The sequence below is a fragment of the Salmo salar genome, chromosome 15, assembly GCF_965601325.2.
Source record: "Salmo salar chromosome 15, fSalSal1, whole genome shotgun sequence".
NCBI lineage: Eukaryota > Metazoa > Chordata > Actinopteri > Salmoniformes > Salmonidae > Salmo > Salmo salar.
The window spans coordinates 32,717,665-32,739,488 of record NC_138305.1 but is presented as its reverse complement, the minus strand read 5'-3'; the positions used below and the strand labels follow the sequence as shown (position 1 = coordinate 32,739,488).

The following is a 21,824-nucleotide window of genomic DNA, read 5'->3' as shown; positions in this document are numbered from 1 at the left end:
CAATCAGGTCAGTGTGGGACAAGTGGGTGGACGCCTTCCCCTGTTTTACAACCCTGGGCCCAACGTTACTGTTGATGAGCAGCTTATGTCATTTAGGGGCTGCTGCCCCTTCAGGCAGTACATACCGTCTAAACCCACAAAATATGGAATCAAGATGTGGGCTGCCTGTGATGCTGCTTCACCATATGTGTGGAACTGTATTCGGGGAAACCAGATGGAGGAGCCTCTGAGAAGAACCAAGGGATGTGGGTTGTGCTGACCAACTGGCAGGTGTCTTCACCGACATTTTCAACATGTCCCTGATTGAGTCTGTAATACCAACATGTTTCAAGCAGACCACCATAGTCCCTGTGCCCAAGAACATGAAGGCAACCTGCCTAAATGACTACAGACCCATAGCACTCACGTCCATAGCCATGAAGTGTTTTGAAAGGCTGGTAAGGGCTCACATCAACACCATTATCCCAGAAACCCTAGACCCACTCCAATTTGCATACTGCCCAAACAGATCCACAGATGATGCAATCTCTATTGCACTCCACACTGCCCTTTCCCACCTGGACAAAAGGAACACCTATGTGAGAATGCTATTCATTGACTACAGCTCAGTGTTCAACACCGTAGTACCCTCAAAGCTCATCACTAAGCTAAGGATCCTGGGACTAAACACCTCCCTCTGCAACTGGATCCTGGACTTCCTGACGGGCCGCCTCCAGGTGGTGAGGGTAGGCAACAACACGTCTGCCAGGCTGATCCTCAACACTGGAGCTCCCACTGGTGCGTGCTCAGTCCCCTCCTGTACTTCCTGTTCACCCACGACTGCATGGCCAGGCACGACTCCAACACCATCATTAAGTTCGCAGACGACACAACAGTTGTAGGCCTGATCACCGACAATGACGAGACAGCCTACAGGGAGGAGATCAGAGACCTGGCTGGGTGGTGCCAGAATAACAACCTATCGCTCAACGTAACCAAGACTAAGGAGATGATTGTGGACTACAGGAAAAGGAGGACCGAGCACGCCCCCATTCTCATAGACAGGGCTGTCGTGGAGCAGGTTGAGAGCTTCAAGTTCCTTAGTGTCCACATCACCAACAAATTAGAATGGTCCAAACACACCAAGGCAGTCGTGAAGAGGGCACAACTAAGCCTATTCCCCCTCAGGAAACTAAAAAGTTTTGGCATGTGTCCTCAGATCCTCAAAAGGTTCTACAGCTGCAACATCGAGAGCATCCTGACTGGTTGCATCACTGCCTGGTACGGAAATTGCTCGGCCTCTGACCGCAAGGCACTACAGAGGGTAGTGCATACGGCCCAGTACATCACTGGGGCTAAGCTGCCTGCCATCCAGGACTTCTACACAAGGCGGTGTCAGAGGAAGGCCCTAAAAATTGTCAAAGACCCCAGCCACCCCCAGTCATAGACTGTTCTCTCTACTACCGCATGGCAAGCGGTACCGGAGTGCCAAGTCTAGGACAAAAAGGCTTCTCAACAGTTTTTACCCTCAAGCCATAAGACTCCTGAACAGGTAATCAAATGGCTACCCTGACTATTTGCATTGTGTGCCCCCCCCCCAACCCCTCTTTTACGCTGCTGCTACTCTCTGTTTATCATATATGCTTAGTCACTTTAACCATATCTACATGTACATACTACCTCAATCAGCCTGACTAACCAGTGTCTGTATGTAGCCTCGCTACTTTTATAGCCTCACTACTGTATATAGCCTGTTTTTTTTTACTGTTGTTTTATTTTTTTATTTACCTATTGTTCACCTAATACCTTTTTGGACTATTGGTTAGTAAGTAAGCATTTCACTGTAAGGTCTACACCTGTTGTATTTGGCGCACATGACAAATTAACTTTGATTTGATACACGGAACAGGCCTATCAATTCCTCTAAGTTTGTGTTCACGGCCGACACGCACCTAGTGTCCTACGAGTCAAAGAAAGGCAAAAATGTGGTACTCATGAGTACGCTGCATAGGGATGGGAGAATCTGTGGCCTGGAATATCAAAAAACAGAAATCATAATAGATTACAATGCCACAAAAGGAGGGGTGGACAATTTAGACAAGCTGGTGACTGGCTACAGCTGCAAAAGAAGAACCCTACGCTGGACACTTGTGATATTCAACTTCTTGGACATCTCAGCGTACATCACATTTGTCATCTGGATGGCGTTGAACCCAGATTGGAACAGAGGGAAGGTCCAGAGGAGACCGCTCTTTCTCGAGGAGCTGGGCATGGCATCGGTAAGAACCTGAAATCCAGAGGCGGCAACATATCCCAAGGACCCCAGCTTCTGCAGCCACCATGAAGAGTATTCAGGAGGATGCTGGTGCCCCATCTGCCCGACCCACAACTCCAATGCTGGAAGTAAGTGTGAGTGATGTTCTTGCATGTGTTCTTGCATGTCTGACTCTCCTACTTTGGCCTGCTGTAACTATATATGTGAGTGAGATGTTAGTAAAATTCCTGAACTAAGTGTTTTCATCATTCTAGATCGCAGCCGGTAGCAACAAAAAGTGCTGTGATGTGGGTGGACCGGAAGACAATACACATACAACAAGTGCAAGAAATACATTTGCAACACACACAGTAAAACTGTCCCTCGTGTGGTGTCTAGACCGGCCTTAATGTGTGTTCAATTGGACTCATATCATTTCCATAAAATACTGTATGTAAAATGTGTCCTTCCAATTTGTTCAGTTCAAAGATCAAGATAAACATGATTTATTCCACCCATGTCCTGATTATAAATGAGTTACAAAAATCACATTTGATATTTTTTTTAAATAGTGTTTTTATTGGTAAATGTGATCTAGCAGTGGTAAATGGCAAATATTAACCATATATGCAGTCTATATTGCTTGCAATTGATATGTCAACATCTACAGTAAGTATTTTTACATATATTGTTATGCTGTATCATTTTAAAAACCCAGTAATGTTGTGGGTCCCAGGAACATTGGGTGAATAACAAAAACATGTACACCACCCAAGGGTTAAAAAAAAACATGTGGAGCGGTAGAGCATACTCTCAATGATCGGCTATGAAAAGCCAACTGACATTTACTCGAGGTGCTGACTTGTTACACCCTCGACAACTGTGATTATTATTATTTGACCATTTATGAGCATTTGAACATCTTGGCCATGTTCTGTTATAATCTCCACCCGGCACAGCCAGAAGAGGACTGGCCACCCCTCAGACTGGTTCCTCTAGGTTTCTTCCTAGGTTTTGGCCTTTCTAGGGAGTTTTTGCATTGCTTGCTGTTTGGGATTTTAGACTGGGTTTCGGTTCAGCACTTTGAGATATCAGCTGATGTAAGAAGGGCTATATAAATAAATTTGATGTGCTGCATACATTACAGCATTATCATCTTTATTAGTATGAGTGCATCGGAGGTCATTGTTGTCAAACACTGGAGTTAAATTCTTAGATAAGGATGGGTATGTTGTGAATCTACACTTTATATTTACCATAATCTAATAATTGACCTTAATCCCCAAAAAACATTCTTAAAACATATCATACATGGACACATTTTTGTACTTATAGAAATTGCAGACATACTGGCAATTACTTTGAGATTTGTCATTAGATTGTCATTAGAGTGTAGCTAAGGGGAAAACCTAATACATTCTCAATATCCCCTATTGATCTTGTGCTCTTGGTCCAACAGTGTTTGCTGTAAGCTCACTTTGGCATCTTCAAAGTTAGGGTTGAGTTCTAGGGCCCTCTTGAAGTCCATCTCTGCGTCTTGGAAAAAACCTGCAACAAAAGGTAAAACATTTATCCATTCAATTCACCAGGGATGTATTCATTACTGAAACCAGTTAAGAACCAAATGAGGGAGCACCTGCATTTGTCAAATAGAAACTCGTTTGCTTATTCCATTTGAAGTTAAGTTTCCACAAAACGTTTTGCAACAGAATAGGCGTAATGATTATACCCCAGCTTACGAGAAACATTTCACATAAGGAAAACCAGCAAGACTGCCTTGCCAGCCCAAGTTTGTTCAAATAGATGAAATAACCCCACCTAGTGACTAAAATTGGGACTGCAATACCTTTTTTCACCATTGGAATTCACAATCTCGTCTGTTGTAGCCACTTCATTACACGACATTTCATTACCTAATCTATAACGAATTAGTCCTCTGTTGTAGAATGATACTTCGAACTGGCAGTTGGCCTCAATTGCAGAAGTGTAGTCCTCCATTGCTTCACGAAAATCCACCCTGAAGTACTTTATCTGCCCACGGTTGTTGTGAGCAGTAGCAATGTCACTGGCATCACAATTTCTGAAATAAACCATGGTAAAAGAGAATGTTAACATTTAACGTTAGCTAGCTAGCTAGCTACTGTATTCCACATAGCTAAATTAGCACGGAATTCACAAGATGTCAATGACAAGGTGTTTTTGTGTTACCTTGTTTCCCAGCATGACGCGAGGAACTTTGTATATAGTTCTTCTGCCTGCTTGAAATTGCGTTTTTTAAACTCAACATTGGCGCGTTCAAGAGTTTGACAGCTGTCTTGTTCCATTTAAGGCATACAATGTTTGGATGGAAGTCTGTTTCCGCTTCTGCAACTCTTACCGGAAATGAGTATATTTGTGGACAAATATACTAACACGCCTGGTGCGTGTTGACGCAAGGGGTACGTAGCATGTATGGTTATTAAAAATATTTATTGATCTAACATTATGTTACTAAATAAACACCATATTTATTGTACATAACTGCTCAATAGATTAGCTATTTAAATATAATCCAAATGTTCACCTATTTTCCTTTCTTGTAAAAACAGGTGGCAGAGTTGACCACATTATTAGTTGATTATGTGTCCATATTATGATTTTCTTGTGATTTGTTTCCCCTCTTCATTTGTGTATTTTTTTTTCTCTTAGATTGTTTTGTATTTTGCTGAGTAATGCACATGTCTTATACATGAGCAGTCAGTTAATTAATGTGATATAGAGCTAATACGTTATAGCTTGCAGTCCTAAAACCCGGAAATTAGTTACTTCCGGTTCGTTTAGCCAGCCAGTGTTGCCAACTAATTTTCCGTGGAAGTTGCTAGAGGCAGGTTAATTTGTTGCAAAAGTTGCTAAATGACGTTGTGATGTCATTGCGTGATAACGTCAAAATGCGTCATTACGTAGAATACACAATAACGTTACTCAAATTGACTGGCCAAAAAATATGATTTGACATTTGTTCAGGTACAGACTCCCACTATTTTCTGTACTTCTGGCTGTACAATTTTGATTGAGACATGTTGATTGATGTTGTAAGTTCTGTTCAAGATCAAACATTCGTGTCCAACTTGATTCATTGGGTTTGGCTCGTCGAACCCGAACTACTGCTGCTGCAGTCAGCCAACAATGATTTGCAATTTGCTGGAATTGCTGCTGGCTGTGCACGAGCTGAGCGCCTGCTGCTGACGTCACTCACAATGCACTTTTGCAGCCAGGCACGTGTGTTGTGACTGAGTGTGACAGAGAAAATCGTTTTTGTCATTTTAGCATTTGAGTCACTTTTCAAAAGTTGCTAAAAGTTCCAAATACATTTTTAAAAAGTAGCTAAATCTGTTGCTAGGTGCTGTTTGAAAAAAAAGTTGCCAGGGTAGTCTGAAAAGTTGCTAAATCTAGCAACAAAATTGCTAAATTGGCATCACTGTAGCCAGCCCTATGGGAAAAATTGAGAAAATCTTCTGTGGTTTTTATGGCGGACTACAACCCCAAAAGCTGGGTTGACGCCACCAACTGGATGGATTTTTTTTTTTTAAATAGGTAAAAGTAAGTCCATACATGATAGTTTTCCTTAACTTAATCCACCCAAATAAAAATAGTACATTGACAAAAACTGCCACTGCTTCCATCAAACCTCCATATTTCCCTTCTCACCCATTCGAAAAAGATTGCAGTATAACTGCAGTATGCTTCAAATACTGCGTCCAAAATAACCCCTTTTTTTTACTGCAGTCATTTTTCAGTGTAACTGAATGCAGTACACTCAAGTTATTCTGCAATTACTGTGTACAAAATACCACAGTCGACTGCAGTTACTGCACTTTTACTACAGTTTCAAAACTGCAATCTTTTTTGGTAAGGGCAGGCTCTAGCGCCTGAGGGTGGTACGGCTTGTGACAATACTTCCTGCAACTCCTTTCAGTCCTAGGAACCGCATCTACAATTATATCTATTTTCCTGGACTTCCTCTCCACCTTGGTAGTGCCATTAATCTCCATAGCTATAAATGCCACAAAGTCCATCTTCTTAACCTTTAAAATATCTGGGTCCTGCTGGTGAAGGCCAACCACCACCATGGACTCGACAGTAGTACCATTCGAACCCTCAACCCTTTAAACAGCCGTTGCAAATGAAATGCTCTGGATAGTCCTGGCTTTGGCCACCTCATTGTCTTTCACCCTTGTTGGGCATTCCAAAGACGTGGCTTCATGGTTTCCACCATAATTGCAACATGTCACATTTTCATCACTTTTAAACAAATTACATTATCTTTTCCACAACTTGGACATTCGGCTTCTCCCTTCTGCAAACACTTGAAACATGTCCAAAAGCTTTACAGTGATCACACTGCATTGGTCTTGGGATACATTATCTGATTCTCTATTTTATATACCCCAACTGGACCTGAGTAGGGAGAGACTCCATATCAAACAACAAAACAGACTTCACTTTTTCTGTATTCACCACACGAGTCATCCGATGTGCATCAATCAATGCAGGAATATTTTCCATCTCTGTAACATCGGCTTCCCACAAGATGCCAGATATTACCCCGTTGAGGGGTGCCCTGTCCCAAGAGACACACACAACATGTCAAACTTATCAAATCGGGTAAAACGCAACACACAATCCTTCTGCTCAGCAAAAATCTAAACAAGTCCGCCTCTTGTAATCCTCACAGCCTTCACTTTACCCAGCACTCTCCATCCATCAGTTTGGATCTCAGGATTCTTCAAGATTGGTAATCCGATCAATTGCTCCTCATTAATAAACCGTACTCCAACAAGGGACATTCTCAGCACTGTACGCTACTTTTGGACAGTAGTCTAATTCTCCTTGATTCTACCGCCATTAGATTCAAGATCCACACCAGCGTTCGCTTCCGCCATCTTTTCCATGAATGGGGAAAGAATAGGGTTTTGGAATTAACGCTGAAAATATGGTCAAAGGTTAACACAGGTTTAGGAGATTTTGTTCTATGAGATAAAGCAGCCAGTTAACATGACCTTTATGAATTATGAAGCCTTTAAAAGTTTACAAAAAGTAACGTGAGCTGATGAAGATTCTCATAGAACAAAACCTATAAGATCTCCTAAGCCTGTGTTTACCACAGACCTTATCTTTGGCATTTATCCAAAACACTACAAAAACACCATTCATTTTCCCCATAGACTGATGACAGCCTCTAATAAATATCCTATAGAGAGGCATGTCCAACAAACCATGGCGGAGTTAGTGCCTACAAAAATGTGCCATTATTATCTCTATAAGCCAGTATTAGTAGGAAGATGGTCATAGAGGTTGCCAGATTTTAGTCCTAAAACCCAAAAATGAGTTACCTCTGGTAATTTCAGCCATTCTTATGGCAAAAATTAATAGGGAAAGAATAGGGTTTGGGGATAAACGCAGAAAATAAGGTCTGAGGTTAAGACAAGCTTAATGTTTTATTATTTGCGATAATATGTCAGTTAACATTACCTTTATGAATTATGAAGCCTTTGTGCTTTATGTGCTTTTTAAATTTCATAAATTCTTCAAAGCACTAAAAAGTGACGTTAGCTGATGATCTCAGAACAAAACGTATAAAATCTCCTAAACCTGTGTTTACCACAGACGTTTATCCAAAAACTGCATTAATTTCCCCATGTGCTATATCCAACGAACCATGGTGGAGTTAGTGTCTACAAAAAGATGCCATTACTATTGCAAAGGAGCAATCAAATCATAATTCGGTAGTATGCATCAGTACAATACAGATGTTTTCCATTTGTAACATGGTCTATTGCTTCCGTCTGGAACTCAGACTAAAACGTTACACTCAGGAAAGGATGCTCGCAGACAAAAATGTGAGTAGACTTTTTCTAGGTGAGAAATTCACAGAATGATCTGAGATAGGTCTCGTGTCATCCTTAAAAAAAAAAAAGTATCTTAAGGAACTATGGCCTGTTCAGTAGCCACTTCCTTTACAGCCCATCTACCTTCAGAGTGTGTGGTCGGGTTCAGGCAGATCAAAGGGAAGACACACAGAGGAGGAGAGAAGGGCACTGATGTAGGTACTGGGGTATAGACTGATGACAGCCTCTAATAAATATCCTATAGAGAGGCATGTCTATAGGCACACAATGCACTAAACATAAAGGTTGTCCTAGTAGGCAAGGCTAATGCACAGCAGACCACAGAATAAACAGACAACTAATACACTACCTGTAGTGAACAAGATGGGAGACAGAGAGCTTGTTTCAAGCGCAGAAGGTGTTTATTGTTAAAGGACCACAGGAGGCGGCAGGTAGCTGGGTCCAGGGGCGGGCAGAAGGTCATACACAGGGGGTCCAAAAAGGCAACAATACAGGCAGGGAAAAGGCTAGTAACGTCGTTCGGGAGATCAGGCAATAGGTTGATAACAGGAAATCCGATAGGCTAAAGTACTGGCAGGGAATAGGTGTTGTTAGTGAGGCCGGCAAACACTATCACACGGGAGGATTAAATTACAATGAAAACCAGCACTCCAAATTGAAGTGTGTCACAAAACAAACAATACCTCACAATGATGGGGTTCAAAGAACTGAACTAAATAGTGTGTGATAATGACATACAGGTGTGTGAACAGGGGATCAGAATTCAGGTGTTTGGGATCTGGAGAGTGAACTCTGTTCAGGGGATCTGTGTGTTTGAGAATGTGAGCTGGAAAGTAGGCTGTAAAATGAGCTGCGTTCAGGGGATCTATGTGTTTGAGAGTGTGAGTTGGAAGCAGACGTTACACTACCTTGATAGAAAAGTAGTTCTACTACTACTTTCAAATGCTGTGTCGATGCTCATTCAGCCATTTTTCAGCCATCACCTTTTTCATATTTGCTCTTTGCAGGTTGGCCTCAGTCTACACCGTAAGGAAGGATGTGTGTGAGGGGTGGTGCACCCGGCAACTGGTGCATTTTTCCAGTGCCCCAAACATTGTCGTTTGCTGTGAGAATTAACACAGAGTGTCAAAGTCCACTCATGGTCTGGCAGAAACAGGGCAGGCATCAATCAGCCCCCCACCATCAAAGAACTGCGTTATAAATCAATATCACTGACAACTACCATCCAGCCATAGCTGTAAACTGTTTGACGAACTTTTAGGCGTGTTGAATGAGGAGAGGAAGAATCAGCAATACTTACATTATGGTTTTGAAATAAAATTATGTTTACCATCAAGGTTGAGGTCAATTGTATTTTAATTCAAGTTGGAAACTCAGTTTACTTCCTGAATTGAAATAGATTTGACCTCAACCCTGCATGACATCGTTGATGACTGGTTGAGGCGTTGCACTTTGTATTGTTTTGAATAGTAGACAGGGGAGAGCAGACTTCCACTTAGGGGTATCAGGGTTTGGCTTAGTTTGGGTATATGTGGGTCAAAGGTTGAAGGTCGTGTCTTTGAGGCACCCCTCAAAGTCAGTGTTTCCCCTAGATTGTAAAGAGATCCGTGCTGCACCACCCATGGTTGTCGTAAAACGTTTCCAAAGTTGGGTGTATGTGTGTGTGTCCGTGCATGTGGGTGTATGCACGTGCGTTCCCTCCCACCTAAGTATAAGGAAAACAGTTTTACGGTTGCCACTGTTTGACAAAGACTGTGTTGTAGACCGTGTAGCCACTGAAATAGCAAGCAAACAGAAAACAGCTGGCTAGTAAAAGGATCCAAACTAGACCTGAGGTAAATGTTTGACTGAGTACCTCACACAGACATAGCAGACAGATCAACTGTATTTCTCAGGTGATTCAGACAAATGAACAAATACTCATTCCAGAGGGAAAATCTTCAGCGCCTTCTTCAGCTCTTTTAGCGATGAGCGAGGTGTCAAAAGAACATGCGGTGACCCAGTTCCATTGAGGAGGAGCCGCAGTTCAAATATAGAGGTCACATGTGGTTGAAATAAGTTATCTGGGTGGCACTTGTGTTAAATTAGTCCATTAGAACAAGGTAATTATAAATTCATTGTACAACCACATTTCAACCGCATGTGATCTCTATTTGAACTGGGTCCTCTTCAATTGAACTGGTTCACGGCATGTTTGCACCTCGACCATTGCCAAAAACATCTGAAGGCACTCCTTAGGAATGAATGTTTGTTTATATCTCTGAATCACCTGAGAAATATGGTTATTTTTATCGTAGGTTATAGTAAAGTTGCATCTCACTGAGATTCAGCAGGAACAAAATATTGTAAACTCTTTCATAACTCCTACATTGTTGGATCCATAAATTACATAGTTTTAGAAATGGAAGGATCGTTCCCCTTCTTCCAATGCTATACGTTTCTGAAAGGTCTCACTGCTACCATACAGCCAGAGTACATTTTAGCACAGTGTTAACATAAATATCGTTGCTGGACCTAAATATATGCCTTCCTATACTGACACCTAAGTGTAGGGAGTTCAGGTTTATATAACAAATACCACATAGAGCTTCTTTTGTATCTACATGTACTGCACAGAATTATAGCAGTACGTATCGAAAATGTGAATACCGGTATGTACCGCTAAAAACACGTGTGACTCTTTGTTTTGAATCTGAGATGTTGGTCTTTTTATAAATATATAAATATACATACATACATACATACTCAGTTGCCAGTTTATTAGGTACACCCATCTAGTACTGGGTCGGACCCCCCTTTGCCTCCAGAACAGCCTGAATTCTTTGGGCATGGATTCTACAAGGTGTGGCATTCAAACTTTGTTCAATTGTGATTAAGGGAGCTAACGTGCCAGGAAAACATTCCCCACACCATTACAACCAGCCTATACCGTTGACACCAGGCAGGAGGGGCCATGGACTCCTCCTGCATACACCAAATCCCAACTCAACGTGAGGCAACAGGAACTGGGATTCGTCAGACCAGGCAGTATTTTTCCACCCCTCAATTGTCCAGTGTTGGTGATCGCGTGGCCACTGGAGCCGCTTCTTCTTGTTTTTAGCTGATATGAGTGGAACCTGGTGTGGTCGTCTGTTGCAGTAGCCCATCTGTGACAAGGTCCGACGAGTTGTGCGTTCCGAGATGCCGTTCTGCACACCACTGTTGTACTGTGCTGTTATGTCTGTTTGTGTCCCGCCTGTTAACTTGCACAATTCTTGCCATTTTCCTTCAACCTCTCATCAATAAGCTGTTTTCGCCCACAGGACTGCCACTGACTGGAGGTTTTTTGTTTGTCGCACCATTCTCTGTAAACCTTAGACACTGTTGTGCGTGAAAAGCCCAGGAGGCCGGACGTTTGAGATACTGGCACCGACGATTCTAACGTTCAATCAAACACCAACTGAATGCCTCGATGCCTGTTTTATATAGCAAGCAAAGCAAGCCTACTGTCTGTAGGAGCAAACCATTTTCCTGAACAGGGTGGTGTACCTGGCCACTGAGTGCATATTCTTCTTAACTACTAACTTAACCCATGTTCCGTATTCATGTGTTAAAGAAGTTCACGGTTGCTCCTATTACCCCCATTGATTTTTAGCTAGTGGTGGCTAAAGTAAGATTAGGTTTTTAGAGGCTGTTAAGGAAACTGAACCATGGAGTACTGTTTCTTCTGGTCTAGACTACTTTCAGAGGGAGAAACAATCTAACAACAACGTGTAAAATACTGAACTTCCCCTTTAATATTCATCAAGTAGTTCAATGGATAAAGGTACTGTGCAAAATAACTTCCTCTCCTGGTCTTGATTGTCACATTCAGTACAATCGTTTTTTTATTCTGACGTACACAGCACACATGGGGGTGTACATTTTCCTTACATTATAGCGTTCAACATTTTGCACTGACACAACCTAACAGAAATACCTTATATGGCAGGCACAAAAAACACATTTCTACCAGATTGGAAATGATCATATAGTATAACATTTCTAAAAATCTGTTAAAATAAAACAAAATCTTAAAAGCAATGACCCTCATGGACTGGTCCCTACTGAACATGATTTAAAAAAAATTCAATATACTTCAAAGAAACTTCCAAAAACACATTTCAAATGTGTTAGCTGAAGCAGAGACTTGATGAAAATGTATTAATACAATAAATGGATTTAGCACATTTCTAAAGGTGTATACCGTTATATTCTGTAACGTTTCGTGGGAACCTGATGCTCATATATGGACAGACTGACACCGTTAGCACCCATAATTCCCTGATACAGCCCTGACCTAAGTCCAATAGCTTGTTTAAAGAACAATGGACTGACATTATTTCCTTCTAGCTGTGTTGTTTATCCAAAGTTCCACTGTCTTGTTGTCGATATCCGCCGATGTGATGGAGGACAGCAGTCGTAGTACATGCCTGTGTTGCAGTGGTCCGTGACTGTGACGGCTGGCTGCGGGGCCATCGGATGTTGGCTGACCCTGCTGAGGGTAAACAAATACACAGAGGTCAGAGGTGGAAGGTTTCAACCTAGTCTTCCTTATAGGGAATTGTTACTTACCGTTTCCTCCTCCCCTTAGACAGGTCCCAAAATGTTCTCAATCTGTTCCACTCTTCCTGTCATGTCAGTTAGTGAGAAGAGTAAAGGCAATTCTTTTTCATGGTAAAACATTAGGAATAAGCCACAACTAGAATAAAAGGTTAATAAACACAGTTACATCTGAAAAACTAATTTATAACCTTTTCTTTTCATACACATTTTTTTACAATTGATCTACAACATCAGATTATCCAGTTGACAAAGTAGCATTTGCTTCCACAAATCTAAACCGCATAATGTCATGGTAGATCATGCAACCCAGCCCATGAATCATACAGGCATTGAAGATAACCCATGAATTGCTTTGAAGGAGGCATACCACTGAGTCTTCAGCCTATAATGAGTGTTGCGGTCAGTTATTTTCCTACTGTGAACTAACAGAAAGGATATGTCTGGCAGTGATCTCCTGGAGGGCGGCCTGTGTCTGCATCTGGAAAGCCAGTCTGGCTTCACATTTACAAGGGTCCTCCACCACCACCACCACCTTCATCTCTTCATGTTGGGACAGAGCAATATGTCACGTTAGTGTTAAAGATTACATAATGTATGTACATACAGTTGAAGTCGGAAGTTGACACAGGTTGGAGTCATTAAAGCTAGTTTTTCAACCACTCCACAAATTTCTTGTTAACAAAGTATTGTTTTGGCAAGTCGGTTAGGACATCACTTTGTGCACGTAATTTTTCCAACAATTGTTTACAGACAGATTATTTCACAATTCCAGTGGGTCAGACGTTTACATACACTAAGTTGACTGTGCCTTTAAACAGCTTGGAAAATTCCAGAAAATGATGTCATGGCTTTAGAAGCTTCTGATTGACTCAAATGATGTCAATTAGCCTATTGGAGGTGTACCTGTGGATGTATTTCAAGGCCTACCTTCAAAGTCAGTGCCTCTTTGCTTGACATCATGGGAAAAAGCAAAAGAAATCAGCCAAGCCAAAAATTGTAGACCTCCACAAGTCTGGTTCATTGTTGGGAGCAATTTCTAAACGCCTGAAGATAACACATTAATCTGTACAAACAATAGTCTGCAAGTATAAACACCATGGGACCACGCAGCTGTCATACCGCTCAGGAAGGAGACGCGTTCTGTCTCCTAGAGATGAACGTACTTTGGTGCGAAAAGTGCAAATCAATCCCAGAACAACAGCAAAGGACCTTGTGAAGATGCTGGAGGAAACCGGTACAATAGTATCTATATCCACAGTAAAACAAGTCCTATATCGACATAACCTGAAAGGCCGCTCAGTAAGGAAGAAGCCACTGCTCCAAAACCGACATAAGAAGCCAGACTACGGTTTGCAACTGCACATGGGGACAAAGATCGTACTTTTTGGAGAAATGTCCTCTGGTCTGATGAAAAAAAAATGGAACTGTTTGGCCATAATGGCCATCGTTATGTTTGGAGGAAAAAGGGGGAGGCTTGCAAGCCGAAGAACACCATCCCAACCGTGAAGCACAGGGGTGGCAGCATCATGTTGTGGTGGTGCTTTGCTGCAGGAAGGACTGGTGCACTTCACAAAATAGATGGCATCATGAGGTAGGAAAATTATATTGAAGCAACATCTCAAGACATCAGTCAGGAAGTTAAAGCTTGGTCGCAAATGGGTTTTCCAAATGAACAATGACCCCAAGCATACTTCCAAAGTTGTGGCAAAATGGTTCAAGGACAACAAAGTCAAGGTATTGGAGTTGCCATCACAAAGCCCTGACCTCAATCCTATAGAAAATTTGTGGGCAGAACTGAAAACAACGTGTGCGAGCAAGGGGGACTACAAACCTGACTCAGTTACACCAGCTCAGTCAGGAGGAATGGGCCGAAATTCACCCAACTTACTGTGGGAAGCTTGTGGAAGGCTAGCTGAAACGTTTGACCCAAGTTAAACAATTTAAAGGCAATGCTACCAAATACTAATTGAGCGTATGTAAACTTCTGACCCACTGGGAATGTGATGAAAGAAATAAAAGCTGAAAATTCCTTTTCTATACTATTATTCTGACATTTCAAATTCTTAAAATAAAGTGATCCTAACTGACCTAAAACAAGGAATTTTTACTAGGATTAAATGTCAGGAATTGTGAAAAACGGAGTATAAATGTATTTGGCTAAGGTGTATGTAAACTTCCGACTTCAACTGTACAGTAGATAACAGCACACAGGAGGAGCGTCTCACTCAATACCTCCCAACTAATGTTGTTATACTGTTGAGTTCCATATACTAATAGGGCTTGCAATTGTTCTTCTACAGACCAGGGTTGTGTTCAGTCGAGTACATCGTAGCAAAAGGTGTTTTACACTGGAAAATAAATGTGTTCTTATTGAACTAGATCAGGTAGAGTCTAGAACATTTTCTCCCTACTAAACATGACCATGTGTAAGTACTTTACCTAGGTTCAACTGATCCTCTTTGATAGCAGTAGACTTTTCCAAAAACTAATCCCTTACCTATCCTGGTTTTGCTCTCATGTTCTCTAGTATGCAAGACGGACAGCACAGAGCTTGGTTCCATTTGCATGGCCATGACAGGAACACAATGCTATGACAACGTTGAAGCAACCTAGCGAGTGTTACAAAGTGTTCGGCAAATGGAACACCAACGGTGAATCAAGTAGTAATATTGATTGTGCACCAGTCGGATTTTAAAAGCTGAATGAAGACTTATCATTCATGTGCTGCTTAAAAGAAAACAAACAAATTAGAGATCTTCTGTGATCAACATCCATAACGGGTCGAGCATCTGAGCAGACTCAACATAAAGTTCAAATGATATAAAGGAGGCATATTTATAACACAACCAGTTAGCCCACTGACTCTTACGTTTCAGAGTACACGTTTTCTGGTCCAGGTTCAAGATATATCCCGTCCGACACTTGCAGTGATGGGACACGTTGCTGCTGACACATATGTGCTCACAGTCGTGTCCAATGGCACAGGGGTCCACACCTGGAATAAGCCGGGGTTAAGGGAAGGAGCTGACAAGCTAGCAGCATGGATACAATTTCATAGGCTGGCATCATATTTGGAACTGTTATAGTTTGTATGCATAAGGATTCGGTCTAAGTAAAGGTGATCTGGGGTAGTATTCTGAAGAAGCCATACTATCAAACATACTTACCTCACTGTATGTGATGGTCATTTATAACTCACTTATTCAATTTCATTCCTGGATGGCAATTTGATAGAAATGCTCATTTCAAAGTGAAGATACCATAACAAACTGAAGTAGGATCACAGTTTTAAGTATATATACACATATAGTGACACATTTTGCCATAGCCTGTTTGATGAAATTGTGGATGCAAAGGACACTTGTATTATCTGAGTTCCAGTGGCAATATTTGCAAGCTTCAAAAAGCTGTATGGAAGTATATATTGACATAGTGCCAGCTATACACTGTGGCTGGAAAGCTGTTGGACCATACACCTTCCATGCAACTCAGCCAAGGTCCTTTGCAAACATAGTGGGGAGGTTTACGTGTCTGATTCTTGGAACATGTTTTCTTGTCCGTGTTCAAGAGATACCCCTCCCGACACGCGCAGTGATAGGAGTTGTTGCTGTTAACACACATGTCCTCACAGTCGTGTCCCATGTCACAGGGGTCCCAACCTGGAATAAGTCGGGGTTAAGTGAAGCTACATAAAGCAGCATGGGTACAATTTCATAGGCTGGTAAGTTTGGAACGGTTATAGCTTGTATGCATTCAAAAGATCTGAAGAAGCCATATTATCAAACATACTTACCATATATAAACGCTGGTCGTTTATAACCCCTTTATAATCTAATTTCTCTAAGAAAATGTAATTTCTGTATATAGTATAAATAGCATAACAAGTATAGATACCATAGCAAACTGAACTAAGACATGTTTTTGAGCATATGCACGTAAGTGCAGAAGGTTTACACATTTTTACATAGCCTGTTTGATGAAATTGTGGATGCAAAAGACTGTTTGTTGTATTGTCTGAGTTCCAAGCTTCAAAACAGTGTATGGAAGTATATCAATAGACTATTGAAATAAAGCCAGCTATACACTGAAGGCCATCTAATGTGACTGGAAAGCTGGTGGACCATACACCGACTCAGTCAAGGTCCATTGCAAACATAGACGGGGGAATGTTAACATAAAAAATAAATACATTTTAAAAACAATACTAAAATGTACACAACATTCAAGTTTAAATAAATACTAGAATGTTATGAAAAAAAGTCAATTTACTATTCAAAATTACTTTGAAGAAGATTTTAGAATAGTATTCTGATCATTTCAAACAAAGCAGTACGATTGACAGATTCAAAGCGATCTCTGTGTGGCATGATGCTTTGATTTGTCATTGGTCAATCGTTAATGAGCAGTTACCTCTTCGATCACCTTGCACTTGTTGAAGGACCATCCTGTCTGTTACTGAGAGTGAGGAACCATACCTGACTGTTCACTAGAGACCAAGATTGGCCAAAACTCTTGGGGCGGGTTTCCCAGACCCAGATTAAGCCTAGTCCTGGACTAAGAGACACTTTCAATAGAGATTCTCCATTAAAATAGAATTTTAATCCGGGACTAGGTTTAATCTAAATGTGGGAAACCAGCCCAGAGTAGACCAAATGGCCGAACTACTTTCCAATGGGCTAAAATCTAGTGCCAGGGTATATAAACCTTTAATCCATGTGAGGTCTGTTTTTTCTCTTTACCATTTGGTCAATGTATAATTTACACTTGAATAGCAAACCTAAGGATTCAACATGAAGTGCTAAAGAGAAAACAGATGAAACCACCCCTGTAGACGGTACACGGTCCCTACACATTCTCGGACTAAAACCAACGTTTAAGGTTAAGACTAGTCTCCTCCTCCTCCACCCTGCTCAGTCATACCACACAGGGTCTCCCTGAATTTGGAGGTGAGCTTCTCGATGACGCCGTAGGTCTCCACGTAGAACACGTGGTCTTCCAGAGGGTTGCTGGCCATCAGCCGCAAAGAGGTCATGTCGGCTCGGTCCACCCCCACCGCGTAGATCTCGATGCCAGACCCCCGGGCAGCCGCTGACACCTCCTCCACCTGGTCCTGAGGACGCCCGTCTGTCACGATGATGGCCACCTTGGCGATGTTCTTCGACTTCGGCCGTGCGCCCGACTCTTCGGTGAAGGCCTCGGTCATGGCCGACTTGATGGCCAGGCCAGTCATGGTGCCGGCTGCGAGGGGCTCGATGCGGGTGATAGCCTGCTTCATGTTGGGCTTGTTCAGGTGAGCCTTGAGCAGGAACTCGATCTTGACTGTGCTGGCATAGTTGACCACGGCCACACGGGTGGCTTCTGGTCCGACGTCCAAGGTGTCGACCATGTCGGCCAGGAAGATCTTGACCTTCTCAAACTCGCCGGGTCGCACGCTGCGGGAGCTGTCGATGATGAAGACCAGGTCCAGGGGACGGCTCCTGCACGAATTGTCTGTCACTGGTGGCAAACCAGAAGCATTGCAGCTCTTAACAAGCTGGCCATATGTTCACACTGAAAAGCCCAGTTTATTTCATACAAAGTCATTCCATTGACACACACACATGTAGCCCTAGTTTGTGGATTGAAAAGCGACATACATTCATTCATATTAGTGTCCATGAAGAAAGGTGAAACAATTCAGCTACACAAAAAAAAAGACATTTTTCATGGTTGTTTGGGGGATGCACAACTCTGGTTTCTTGAGAGTTGTAGGTTGAAAGAGGGGTTCGTAAGGCCATGAGTTGTGCATCATTTCAGTTAGACGGTTTAGAGGTTAGTTATTACAGTATATCATGCCTTTCATGGAGACATACTGTATTCTTTCACCTCTCTTAACTGTTCTTCTATGTCAATAGTTCAGGATTGGACTGTGAAAGGCAAAATTGAATGGCAAGGCTTAATTAAGCTTTGACATCCCAACTGGCGCAGAATTGTAATTGTTACCAGTATCCTTCTTTAATCATACTGTTGTCAAAACTGATGTTTTTTTCCAGAATAAGTAATAAAAAAATATCCTTCTAATGCAGTAAATGTATATCCAGTCATTCATAGTTTTTCTGTTGGAAATTATAAACTGCGGAGAACAAGAAAGTAATTTTTGACTTGTCCCGGAATGCTTCACCCCGATATTGTATGGTGTTTTGTCATTATTAGATTGCAAAAAAACTACATTCTGGCTGGTTAATTATGTGATGAAATTGTCAATGAGAATGGTTTGTTATGTGATGAAATTATCAATGAGAATGGTTTGTTATGTGATGAAATTATCAATGAGAATGGTTGGTTATGTGATGACATTATCAATGAGAATGGTTGGTTATGTGATGAAATTATCAATGAGAATGGTTGGTTATGTGATGAAATTATCAATGAGAATGGTTGGTTATGTGATGAAATTATCAATGAGAATGGTTTGTTATGTGATGAAATTATCAATGAGAATGGTTGGTTATGTGATGACATTATCAATGAGAATGGTTGGTTATGTGATGAAATTATCAATGAGAATGGTTGGTTATGTGATGAAATTATCAATGAGAAAGGTTGATTATGGGACAGTAGTCCTGTGCTATTATAAAATATAAGACAGAGCTGACCCTGACATCTATGGATTGAATTGGTTGGGTTGGAAGGGAAACCTAGCTTCTACCTGTCTCCACACTGGTGGTGGTGATGACGACGCTGCTGCTTTGGGTACTGACAGGTAGTGTTGGCGGCACGGAGGTGGCGGTCACCTCCAGTGGCAAGGTGGTCATCACCGGTTGCAAGGTAGTCACTGATGGTAGAGTTGGAACTCTGGTGGGTAGGTACACCACAGGGGTTGTTGGCACTGTAGCAGGTTTAGGCTGTACTAGAGGTAAAATTTGTGGACATTTACCTTTGAATTTATGGTGGTGGCTCACTGGTGGAAAAAAAACTTTAAACGGGTGGTGGTGAACTACTGGAGGTGAAAGGTCTTGGTATAGGTTGTACACCACCGGTGGCGCTCGCCCTTTGAATCTGTGTTGGTAAGGTGGTAAGGGGACAGAGGGTCTGGGGTAAGCCACGGGTGGAGATAGAGGGCCAGGTTGTTGGTAAACCACGGGCAGGTGGATCCCTGGTGGCTGGTGGTGGTAGTGATAGTCTCTATGCCTGTATGCACTGGCGTGAACTAGGGGCCACCAGAGGAGGAGAGGAGGAGCGGTAGAGCAAATTAGTTAGTCAGCAAATGGGAAAGATGTGAGTCTTTATGAATTATAGTTATGGTTTCGATGCGAGTTTGTATGAATGATAGTTATGGTTTCGATGTGAGTTTGTATAAATTATAGTTATGGGTGTGTTGATGTGAGAATGAACTCCGCTTGCTTTAAGAGTTAGCATGAGAATACTGATTAGTTGTTGAATCATGAGTAACATTTAAGCTGGTAGCCGCTTGGCTCGTTTCGAACAAGCATAGAGGAATATCGCACTTATAAAATATTGTAAGTTGTAAATTACTTACATATGCATTTAGTCTTGTAGCACATATAGATTTGACAAATATGGTGTCTGTCTTATAAACTTGGATGTCATTGTTTAGCCAATAAAGCAAAATCAATGTATAATTTGTCAATTTTGAAATTGTATGTAAAAAAAAGGAGATGTAAATCTATAATGAGTTATTGCCACGTTGAACTGCATGTACATGGAATGCATATGTCCAAGTACCTTAGTACACGTATTAGCATTTCCATATAGCAGACTAGGGTAGCAAAATTCGGGTAACTTTCCCAAAAGGATTCTCCAACCAGGATTTCTGGAAAACCAGGGAAAAAGTTACTGGAATTTTGCAAACCTATAGCAGACCCACTTATCTACAATACAAGGAGTGGCTATAATAAAACCAATTGTTCCGTGCACATTTTACGCGATTTTTACGCACGGACACTTTGTTGGTTCTCAATGAGGAGAAGTATGAAATTATCGGATTAAATCTCTCGTGGACAGACTACGAGTAGTTGGCACGAGATTTTGATCAGATTAGACAAATAATTGAATTCAATAAGCGCTTTTCAATTTTGCCGGAAAATGTACTTGGCTAAACAATCAAATGATATACAGTGTGTATGTATCATGACACAACACACAAATAGAAAGGTGTACGGGGGACCGACACCTTTCTCTGAAAACCTACCTGAAAGATCGAGCGTCCGCAGCGGTGGCCGGGCATTATTTCTACGTTGTGCATAACTTTGAGCAGTAACCTGCTGTGGATCGAATCCATTCAAACGGTACGTTCCGTATACATCAGACACAAAGAGGAAAAGGCAGTAGACGAGACTCCCGAATAAAGACTTCATTGTACAAATGTTTTCTTCTCACGTCCGTTCAAATTCTTGCCGGTTTACCCTGTCCGCACAAATGTCTGAAACTCAAACGTTTAGGAGAGGGTCTTGGAGGGCCAATTTGAAGACCACTGACCAAAGCACGTGTTTAATTATTGTCCAATCCAGATGCAAGACGGAAAAGAGTGCATTTTTCCCCTCCCCAAACCAAACACCATTTTGGAAGGGTCAGTGATGTGCAGGATCCTTGAATGTCCCAACCCCATGTCAATTGGATTGTTTTAAGAAGGTCAAACCAAGAATCATTAAGCTATTTGATTTTGAATTTTAAGACTCCTTGAAGTATCAAAAAAATATACAGTACCAGTCAAAATTTTGGACACACCTACTCATTCAAGGGTTTTTCTTTATTTTACTATTTTCTACATTGTAGAATAATAGTGAAGACATCAAATCAATTAAATAACACATATGGAATCGTGTAGTAACCAAAAAAGTGTTAAACAAATCAAAATATATTTTATATTCTTCAAAGTAGCCACCCTTTGCCTTGACAGCTTTGCACACACTTGGCCATCTCTCACCCAGCTTAACCTAGAATGCTTTTATAATAGTCTTGAAGGAGTTCCCACATATGCTGAGCACTTGTTGGCTGCTTTTCCTTCACTCTGCGGTTCAACTCATCCCAAACCATCTCAGTTGGGTTGAAGTCCGGTAATTGTGGAGGCAAGGTCATTTGATGCAGCACTCCATCACTCTCCTTCTTGGTCAAATAGC

General features: G+C 41.6%; 2 protein-coding genes across 8 annotated transcripts; both read right to left on the bottom strand.

The window, feature by feature from the left end:
- Positions 1–2,784: 2,784 nt before the first annotated feature.
- Positions 2,785–4,639, bottom strand: ttc32 (tetratricopeptide repeat domain 32). The gene is made up of 3 exons (XM_014143960.3): positions 4,442–4,639; positions 4,147–4,313; positions 2,785–3,781 (listed from the first exon to the last, which is right to left on the bottom strand). The coding sequence occupies exons 1-3, from the start codon at positions 4,555–4,557 to the stop codon at positions 3,654–3,656; spliced, it is 411 nt and encodes a 136-aa protein (XP_013999435.1). The 5' UTR covers positions 4,558–4,639; the 3' UTR covers positions 2,785–3,653.
- A 7,310-nt stretch (positions 4,640–11,949) lies between these two features.
- On the bottom strand, positions 11,950–21,159 carry matn3a (matrilin 3a). 7 transcript variants are annotated; one of them, XM_082961671.1, is made up of 8 exons: positions 20,897–21,159; positions 19,394–19,894; positions 17,626–18,201; positions 16,233–16,364; positions 15,575–15,700; positions 13,146–13,245; positions 12,715–12,787; positions 11,950–12,637 (listed from the first exon to the last, which is right to left on the bottom strand). In XM_082961671.1, exons 1-7 carry the CDS (start codon positions 21,060–21,062, stop codon positions 12,730–12,732), a joined length of 1,659 nt encoding a protein of 552 aa, XP_082817797.1. In that variant the 5' UTR covers positions 21,063–21,159; the 3' UTR covers positions 11,950–12,637; positions 12,715–12,729. The 7 variants fall into 7 exon arrangements, with proteins under 7 accessions (XP_082817797.1, XP_082817796.1, XP_082817800.1 ...); XM_082961670.1 differs by having other exon boundaries at positions 11,950–12,634; XM_082961674.1 differs by lacking the exon at positions 17,626–18,201 and having other exon boundaries at positions 11,950–12,634.
- Positions 21,160–21,824: the final 665 nt, after the last annotated feature.

Coding starts and splice junctions, on each gene's coding strand:
- ttc32 (XM_014143960.3), bottom strand. CDS start 4,557: ATGGAACAAGACAGCTGTCAAACTCTTGAACGCGCCAATGTTGAGTTT. Junction 4,314..4,441: donor GCGTCATGCTGGGAAACAAG/GTAACACAAAAA, acceptor GGTTTATTTCAG/AAATTGTGATGCCAGTGACA. Junction 3,782..4,146: donor ACTAATTCGTTATAGATTAG/GTAATGAAATGT, acceptor CTTTTGTTGCAG/GTTTTTTCCAAGACGCAGAG.
- matn3a (XM_082961671.1), bottom strand. CDS start 21,062: ATGAAGTCTTTATTCGGGAGTCTCGTCTACTGCCTTTTCCTCTTTGTG. Junction 16,365..17,625: donor ATTCAGGGAGACCCTGTGTG/GTATGACTGAGC, acceptor GACTTATTCCAG/GTTGGGACCCCTGTGACATG. Junction 13,246..15,574: donor GAAAACGTGTACTCTGAAAC/GTAAGAGTCAGT, acceptor CCCAACATGAAG/AGATGAAGGTGGTGGTGGTG.